The sequence below is a fragment of the Benincasa hispida genome, chromosome 5 (assembly GCF_009727055.1).
Source record: "Benincasa hispida cultivar B227 chromosome 5, ASM972705v1, whole genome shotgun sequence".
Lineage (NCBI taxonomy): Eukaryota > Viridiplantae > Streptophyta > Magnoliopsida > Cucurbitales > Cucurbitaceae > Benincasa > Benincasa hispida.
In genome coordinates this window covers 1,839,461-1,849,002 of record NC_052353.1, presented here as the reverse complement: position 1 = coordinate 1,849,002, position 9,542 = coordinate 1,839,461, and the positions used below count along the sequence as shown (strand labels likewise).

The 9,542-nt window shown below is 30.9% G+C and overlaps 1 protein-coding gene across 1 annotated transcript; it reads left to right on the top strand.

The window, feature by feature from the left end:
• The first annotated feature begins 490 nt into the window (after positions 1–490).
• Positions 491–6,423, top strand: LOC120077856 (3-ketoacyl CoA thiolase 1, peroxisomal). The gene is made up of 14 exons (XM_039031936.1): positions 491–706; positions 873–955; positions 1,046–1,130; positions 1,894–2,020; positions 2,276–2,374; positions 2,480–2,547; positions 2,634–2,741; positions 3,193–3,270; positions 3,366–3,498; positions 3,580–3,676; positions 4,286–4,409; positions 4,728–4,836; positions 5,975–6,058; positions 6,217–6,423. The coding sequence occupies exons 1-14, from the start codon at positions 623–625 to the stop codon at positions 6,297–6,299; spliced, it is 1,362 nt and encodes a 453-aa protein (XP_038887864.1). The 5' UTR covers positions 491–622; the 3' UTR covers positions 6,300–6,423.
• Positions 6,424–9,542: the final 3,119 nt, after the last annotated feature.

Genomic DNA, 9,542 nt, shown 5'->3' with positions numbered 1-9,542 from the left:
CTTTGTAATTCAGCCAAAGTAATCGTGACTTGTATTATTCCATCTAAATAGTATTAAAAAAATTATTTTGGTCCACAAATTATTTCATGAATAATATTTTAGTGCATTCGAGCGTCACCTATTTTTGTGCATTCTTTTTCACTATTCATATTTAAAAAAAATATTAAAATATTTTAAAAGTAAAAAATAAAATATATCATATGACAAATTATTATTTAACAATTTGATATAATGTATAAAGATAGATAATGGGTAGAATACAAAGATTTTTCTTATTTCATTCTAACAACCTCCACGTTAGTGTTCAAACGTAACTACCCCATCTCCAATTTTCTTTTTTTTTTTTAAGAATAATAAATAAATAAGTAAAATAGAACGTAACTACCCACTTTGATGGCTGTGATGATCCTGATGCCATCAAAAGGCCAATTTCCCACGATTTTCACGGACTTTTCTTCGAAACTTTGGCGTCTTCTTACAGAAATTATGTGTAAAGTTGAGCATAATTTCAATTCATTTTCTTCCCCTTCTATTTATTCACCAGATTCCTCTTCTTTCAACTTCCAAGAATTTGGAATCGAATCCATTAGCATTGCCATTGTAGAGGAGAAGAGGGATAAAAATGGAGAAGGCACTTAACAGGCAGAGGGTTCTTCTTCAACATTTGCAACCCAGTTCTTCTACTTCTGGATCTGCTTCGCTTTCTGTATGTCTCGATACCCATTTTTTAGTTCCTCTGTTTATGATTCCTAGATGTTCATGCTAGGTTTTTATTTCGTTTCTGAACTGGGTTCTTCTTGATTTTCTTCTTTACTTTTGCATTTTGCTAATTGAGTGTTCTCTTTAACTTGTTTTTGCTGGGGTATGGATAGACTTCGGTGTGTGCTGCTGGAGAAAGTGCTTCAAATTCTTACCATAGAACTGCTGCTTTTGGGGACGATATTGTCATTGTAGCGTAAGTTCTTTTTCTTCTTTTCGGTTCATTGTTGCTTAGTTAGCTTTTTGTCAATCTTTTGCTAAAAAAAACTAAAAATTTGGAAAACAGAGCATATCGTACAGCAATTTGCAGAGCAAAGAAAGGGGGTTTCAAGGATACTCCTGCGGAGGATCTTCTTGCATCTGTTTTAAAGGTATGATTAATTCATTATTCTGTTTTGAAGTTATGATTAATGTGTTATTTCTCATTAAGCTTACATCCTCATTAGTCACTAGGAATCTCCTACTAACCACCATTAAAATTTTGATGAAGCTGTCAAATTTTGAATGGTGATTTCCATAGTAAGATTTGTACTCACACTCATGAGCAATTATTATTCTCTCTCTCTTTATATATACGACTTTTGTCTAATTAAGCACTTCAAGACAATGAACTTTTCTCAATGTGTGAAATTTGAAAATGCTCCATTTCTTTCTTTATTTAAATTTTTAGTAGAATAATTTTGGGATGGGGATCGAACTTCTGACCTTAATTAATGGAATCTATGCCAATTACTGAAGTTAAGCACTGTGGTTGTTAGTTGTTGTCACCATTTCTAATCCTCCATAATGTTATTTTGATCCCCACAAATTAATTTCATTTATGGATGGGCATGTGTGTTTCAATGAATTACATTACCTTTAGGTATTCCCGTTTTAATTGCAAAATGTATTTTGATGTTACACCATCATTTTCTTAATGAATTTCAATGTCTTATGACAAAGAGAGCTTGATTACTAAAATAATAGTAACCCATTAAGGATAGAAATTAAAATGATTAGTGACGAAAGTAAAGACTCATTAAATATTCAGCCAACTTCTTAATCAAACTTTGTTTCTTCTGATTATGTTTATAGATTCTCTCTTTAAAAAAATTATGTTCAAGATTCTCTAAAAAGTATTGATTGTTGATGCAGGCTGTGATTGAGAAAACAAAGTTGAATCCGAGTGAAGTTGGTGATATAGTAGTTGGCACAGTTTTGGCTCCTGGCTCTATAAGAGCCTCAGAATGCAGGATGGCTGCATTCTGTGCTGGCTTCCCTGGTATGATATAATGTTTCACCTTCTTGTGTTTTTGTATCCCATAGAAACATTTTCAGTTCCTCTTTTAAGTTTTGACCCAAACTTGGAGTGCTTTACCAATTAACCAATCTTTGAAATCATGAGAGTTATGTATGTTATAAAAGTGAACGATTAATAGAGGGATAGTTTTATCTTTATGGGTTTTGTGAGCCCCAAATCACATCTTCCACAACCATTTGGCTTACAATTTGGATGTTTTATATTTTTTTGCATCAGATATGGTAAGCTTAAGAACTGTCAACCGACAGTGCTCATCAAGCCTTCAAGCGGTTGCTGATGTTGCTGCTTCCATTAAAGTTGGATACTATGATATTGGTGAGGACAGTTGAATTCAAGAAACCCGAATTGGGGGAAAAAAGGAAAATAAATTAGAACATTGGTTGAGTTTTTTACCTTAACAAGATCTGTCTTGCAATGTAGGTATTGGAGCTGGTTTGGAGTGCATGAGTATTAATGACATTGAATTTCCTATTAGCGACAATCCCAATGTATACTTACCTTTTAAACCTTCAATTTACTTGATTGATCTGATTTACCTTGTCTTTAAGTTTTAACTGGTAAGAGTGGTTGACAGGTAAATGCCGTTCGACAAGCTCGAGATTGTATGCTTCCTATGGGCATCACTTCTGAAAATGTTGCCCAACACTATGGTGTGACTAGGGAAGAGCAAGATCAAGCTGCTGTAAGTTCACTGCACTTAACTTTGGTCTATTGATAAAATTGAGTGCACTTAGCGAAACTAAACTCAACAGTTCAAAAACAACATTTTCTAAATGTTTTTTTTTTTTTTTTTTTAAATTTATATGCTATAAACAATAACTCACCATTTTAACTTTAATAATCATTACGCATTAAATATTCTGTTTTTATCAGCAATAAGAACTTGTCATGAAACCTTGACAGTATTTCTTAACAACTTTTTTTGTATTTAATTTTTTTTTCGTTCATTTATTAGAAAATGATTTCATCTTGAATTAGCAATACTTTGAAGTTCCCCCACTTAACATCGTAAAGGCTTGCATTTACCATAAGACTCTGAGGGGACATGTGGAAAATAGAATCTATCGTTGGTTAACAGGACCATTTTGAACTTAAACATTAGTGATAATTTGACATAGGAGTGATTTCAACAGGTTGAATCACATCGGCGTGCTGCTGCAGCTAGTGCATCTGGTAAATTCAAAGATGAGATCATCCCTGTTTCCACAAAGGTAATTGCAGAATGACTTCTTTGATAATATTGGGCAAAATTTGTGCATTCATTTTGTTTCTTGGTCACTTACAAACTCTTCACAATACTCCAAAGATCATCGACCCAAAATCTGGTGTCGCGAAGCCCGTGATTGTTTCTGTGGATGATGGCATACGGCCAAGCACAAACATGGAAGTTCTGGCAAAGCTGAAGCCAGCATTCAAAAAAGACGGCTGCACAACAGCAGGTTTTTACTTTCATACAATTTGATCTGGTATTATGTTTGTCAACATCAGGATTATGGCTTAAATCAATGCTCTTTCTATAGGGAACTCTAGTCAAGTTAGTGACGGAGCTGCTGCAGTCCTCCTCATGAAAAGAAGCTTAGCTATCCAGAAGGGACTTCCTATTCTTGGTGTCTTCAGGTACGTCCATTCTCTTAGAATTATTAAACCTACAAGCGAGTTCATTCAAATTGATTGAATGCTGAAGAAATATTTTCATGTTCCACCCCTCGTATCAGATCTTTTTCATTTGAAGAAGTATAAAGAATGGGAATATCAATCTTCAAATGGAACGAACTATGATTGAAATCCAAGCATGATATTTATTTTTTACTATATTTTCGATCTACATTTTAGATTTTTGATATGATGATTTCTATTTTCATGAAAAATGCGTTTTCGTCATTTCATCTAAGTTGTTAGTGACAACATTATGCATAGGTTCGAACAAATTATTTAAGTGAAAAAAAATATGCTAATTTTATATCATAAAGAGAGAACGACATTTATGTTTACTTCTTAAGATAAAAATGAACTTACGAGTCCCAGAAGAATGATAGAAAGGAAGGGTATGTTTTAGAGAAAATTCTGGTACTGTCATCATACTATTACACTTGATTATTAACCACTTAAGCATCATTTTATAATAATGAGCACAGAGAGCAGGTACTTCATAGTTTGCAGTACTAAAAATTTTGCCTATATTTTGGAGCTGATTTTTTTAATATATATATATATGTGTGTGTGCAGGAGTTTTTCAGTAGTTGGTGTGGATCCAGCAGTAATGGGCATTGGACCAGCTGTTGCAATACCTGCAGCTGTCAAATCTGCTGGTCTTACTCTCCAAGATATCGACCTTTTTGAAATTAATGAGGTAATTTTACGTTTCATTCTTTCTCAATGATTAGGAAAAGGAAAATAAGAATCAAATGTTTTACGGTCCCTTTGGGGACATTTGATAAAATTGGAACGATATAGAGAAGAATCAAATTTTTATGGCTTGTTTGATAAATAACTTTCTTTTTTTTTTGGTCAAAGAAATGAATGTGTTGGGGACAACCTTCCCATTTCTTAATTCTCTTTAGAAAATATTGTCAAAATTGTATATAAATTTTAGTAACTCAAAAACTGGTTTATCATTATTTTTAGTTTTATTTTATTTTAATATGAATACAACTTTTGGGTTTGGCAGGCATTTGCATCTCAGTATGTTTATTGCTGTAAGGAACTAAAGCTTGATACTGAAAAGGTGAATGTTAACGGCGGTGCAATGGCTCTGGGCCATCCTTTGGGCGCAACTGGTAATCTTTCATACTCCATCTTTCTATTTTTTATCTTCATCTTCATCTCTATGTCCTTCTTTGTTTATTACCTAATGGAAGGTTTCGTTAATTAAACCCTATTGAAACGACCAAAGGTGTTTGTAGGTTGAATTGGGTTGGAATGGGTATCCTTTAGGCCCATCCAAATATTTCGGTCGTAAACTTTTTGTCACCAAAACAACCTTGTTTAAACTTATAAATTAACTCAACCCCTAAATTTTCAATTTATTTGGAGATAACCCAATCCATTTGGGTTGATTAGGCTTTTAGGATTTTATCGGAACACCCCGAAGATTTGCAATGACAATGGCAAAATTCCTTTTCTTAGTTCAATCATTAGTGAGGTGGAACAAGGTAATTGGTACTTTATCATCTGAGTTGTGCCCGATTTGGCAATGAGTTGGTCTAATGGCTACTAAGAAAATTGAATCATGACAACTATGGTGATGGTCAATGCTTTAGGTTGCAAGTTGGATTGGAATTATAGTATTAATTTCCGTCTAACATATCAATATTTCCATATTTTCATGGGTTTGGTATCGACACGAGTGATGAATCGAAATTTCCAGTATATCGTACAAAAATTTACGAAACATAAAAAATAAGCAAATAAGTGTTACTAATGTAAATATAATATAAATAATAGACATGTTAACTTGTTTAAAAATCATTATATGTTTTATTTACTAACTATCAAATTTATTTATTTTTTTAATAATTTTTCCAAAAATACTCATTGAAATCGTTGTTTCGATGTTTCCATCCAAGTTTCTGTAAAATTAAGACCTCAATTTTTCTATCTACATCAACAATTTAAACCTTAGTTGGAATGAGGTGTCCTTGGAAATGTTTAGGTTGTAAACTTTCGTCACCTAAACTACCCTTAGGCTTTTCAGGTCATTGTAACACTAAAACATTTATAATGAAAATGATGAGTTTCTCTTTTTCCAATAAATAATGAGGTGGAAAATGGAACCTTTAAACTCGTGAAAGGTAATTGATACTTTTATCTACCAGGGCTCGAATTGGTATGAGTTGGTCCAATGGAAAGAAAACAGAATCATGGCGTAAGTATGGTGATGATGTTAAATGCATTTTCTCCTTTATTCGGTGTCAGGTGCTCGTTGTGTGGCGACGCTCTTGAGTGAAATGAAGCGTCGTGGAAGGGACTGCCGATTTGGGGTCATCTCCATGTGCGTAGGTATGTACCTCTCACTCTAAGATCTGCCCTTTTAGTTTTAGTGGAGTGAGAATTTAGACATATGACCTTAAATCGTCCTCAGCAATTGGGTCGGTCGGGTCCTCGGGTCAAGTCGAGTTAATTGACTTTGGATTACAATCCATTGTGTATGTATGCAGGCTCAGGAATGGGTGCTGCAGCTGTGTTTGAAAGAGGCGACTATGTCGACGAGCTTCCCAATGCACGACAACCCTTCCACTAAATTTGAAAACCACATCTTCTTTTTTTGGTTGTCCCCAAAGACCTTTCCATTTTTATTATTAATATTGGAAAGTAACTTTTTGATCGTTAAAATAAATGAATTAGACTTTGATTTCTTTTATCAATTCTTTTTTAATTTGCTTCATTATTAGTAATGGATTTAGTAATTTTTTTTATTGAATCAATAAAAAGTTGCTCATTAACCCTCGGCATATTAATCATAGGTTGAAAGATATCTATGTATATGTTTTCAAGAAAAATTTTAGAAAATGATGCAATTTACAAATTAATCTTACATTTCTCTTTTTTAATATCTTTAAAATATTTTTTTGAGATTCAAATATTTTATCATCATAACTTATTTTGTTAGGACTAATATTTATTTTTGTATTTAGAAACTTTTTTTTCGTGTCTTTTCTAATTTTTCAATTTTTTTTAGTATGGTGTTTGTTTTATCAGTCAGATCTTTCATCTTTTTTTCTCTCAATAAAAAATTTGTCCACTCCATAGATCGAGTTATAATAAATCTAGACTCATGTACCAATTTCTATCAACTCTCTGCACTCTAAAAAGAGTGTAATTTGGTATTGCTTCAATTTCCTTTTTCAAATTATTGATCAATGATAGAAAAGTCATGGAAATCAAATGGTTATTAGTCCTCTCGTTTTTGGTAATTATTTCATTTTTTTTTTAATTTTGAAAATTAAGTCTATTTTCAATCAATTTCTTGCAATGATTTGCATATTTCTTTAGTACAAGAGTTGAATTCTTAGCAAAATTTCAAAAACAAAAATAAGTTTTTATAAACTATGTTTTGATTAATTTTCAAATTTTGGTTTAGTTTTTGAAAACATTGGTAAAAAGTAGATAACAAATCAAGAATTTTAGAGGTGAAATGAGTGTTTATAGGTTTAATTTTTAGAAACAAAAAATCAAAAGCTGAGACATCGTTTAGTAATCCTTTGGTTTTTTATTTTTTATTTTTTAAAATTAAGTTTATAGAGAAACAAAAGGAGGAAACCCTCCTTGTCCTAGCCCCATTGCCAACCTTACTGTAGACAGTACTTCCACTTCCAAATTTCTTCTTCCACCTCTAAATTTCTTCTTACCAGTGGTTCAAAAAAGGAAAATTATTTTAAATAGAAAAATTGCTGAAAATATTTACAAATAATAACAAAATATCTCAATCTATCTGTAATAAACCGTAATAAACTGCTATCTATGTTCATGAAACATATAGGTAGTCTTTGCGGTCTATCGCAGATAGACAATGAAATTTTGCTATATTTGTAAATATTTTGGTTCATTTTCTATATTTGAAAACAACATTTTAAAAAACCAAGTTAAAATTTGAAGATTAAAAAATGTAACTTATAAAAACTTATCTTTATTTTTGGAAGTTGGCTAAGAATTCAATCATTAAACTTAAGTAAATGCAAGAAATGAGGTAAAATAAGCTTATTTTCAAAAAATAAGAAACGAAATGATTGTCAAACGAGACTTAAATAACTCAAACGAGACTTTAATCGTTGGATTATCATCAGATTAGTACATCCCCTAGTTTACTTGATCAGACTATTTAAATAATATCACTTCATACAATATTATATAACAAGCAACAATGTTGTATTAGGAAAACAGTAATGGGTCGATAATAAGGATTTACTAGTTCAACCTCATTAAGAATGGTCTCTAAATTATTTTGAAGTGTCCAACTCATATGTTCACAAGCTTTCAATATAATATCAAATTTAATTTTTTTAACTAAATTATAGAAAATACCCTTGAAATTTATACTTTGTTCAAAAGCACCTTTGAACCTTCAAAAATTTCATTACCAACCTTAAACTTAAGAAAAGAAAAAGAAAGTTGAAAGTACCACACATTAGTTTTTACAAACTATTAGTACTTTGTTTCAAAAATATTCCTGAAGTTTTAGAAATTTCAATAGTATTCTTAAACTAATTGCTTTAGTAATATCCTTGAATTAAGAAAAAAAAAAAGGAAAAAACTAAAAATTACTCGTATCATTAGTAATTAAACGAAAAATATTTAGTATCTTGTTTAAAAAATACCATTAAACTTCCAAAGTTTTTACTTCCTTCAATTAAGGTGTACGTGCTATAGTAAGAAAAGATAATTATATAACCACCAAGGATTTAATATATTTAGATTTAGTACACAAAAAGAGAGACATATTGAGAATATAGACAATAATTTTTAGGACAGCCAGTAGGAGGGAAAATAAAGAAAACGTGTCCATTACTAAATTTGTACTAGTAATATTTTGTTGTTCCCATTCAAATGAGTTTATTTATTGTAGTCAATTAAAATGATTCATCGTTTTGCTTAGTTTTGAAGGGAGATTTTGAATTTGGAACTTTGTGAGATTTTGTATTTTAATTTAGTTTTGAGTCATATTTAAGTGTGGAGAAAATTATTGTAAATTTGGATAAATGGAACAAAATGAGAATATTTATAGAAATAAAAATGAAGGAATCTATATGAGTTGTTTTCAAGACAACTTCAAAGAAATTGATTGATTAGGTGAAACTTTTTATATTTATGTTTGGACATGTTTAAATATGAGAGTTTCTTATGTTTTTTTCTTAAAAAAAAAAAAAAAGGTGTAATATTAAAGATGAGTGGAGAAAAAAATTAGGAGGAATGAAAGAAGTTTTAGAAATTAAGGAATAAGAGAAGAATATTAAAAGGGTATTGAAGAAGTGAAAGACAAAAAGATGAAAAAAGTCTAAAATGAAATAGAGGAGGAGAATGAGGTGATAGGGTATAGATAAATTATTTTGTCCATCAATGAAGGTATTTTTATTTTTATTTTTATTTTTTGAAAGGTTAAGGATATTAATATAGTTTTTTAAAAAATTAACAATATTTTTGAAATGGGGTAATATATGATAATTTTATTGACCCAAAATTTGGATCCCATAATAGAATTTAACCCACTTTTTAAAACTAAAGTTTTTTTTAACCTATTACTTGCATCATCATCCGCGAAAATGATCAAAATGATCTTATAGTATATGTGTGTTTGGATCTCAACCCGACTCTTGCTCCTTGCTCCCTTGCTTTCAATCTCATAACTCTTTTTGTTCACTTCTTTTAATACAAATAGTGAGAGCAAAGAGTAAAAAGCAAGAGTAAAAAATAAAATTATAAAAAACGAGAACGAGTTTTAAGAAAAGAGAGATAGAAGAGTGGGAAAGCATAAACACTAAGAAGCAAG

Bases quoted from the DNA above. Each gene is read 5' to 3' on its own strand.
- LOC120077856 (XM_039031936.1), top strand. From the start codon at position 623: ATGGAGAAGGCACTTAACAGGCAGAGGGTTCTTCTTCAACATTTGCAA. The intron at 2,375-2,479 runs GTGAGGACAGTT...CTTGCAATGTAG, and splicing joins AGTTGGATACTATGATATTG to GTATTGGAGCTGGTTTGGAG. The intron at 3,677-4,285 runs GTACGTCCATTC...GTGTGTGTGCAG, and splicing joins CCTATTCTTGGTGTCTTCAG to GAGTTTTTCAGTAGTTGGTG.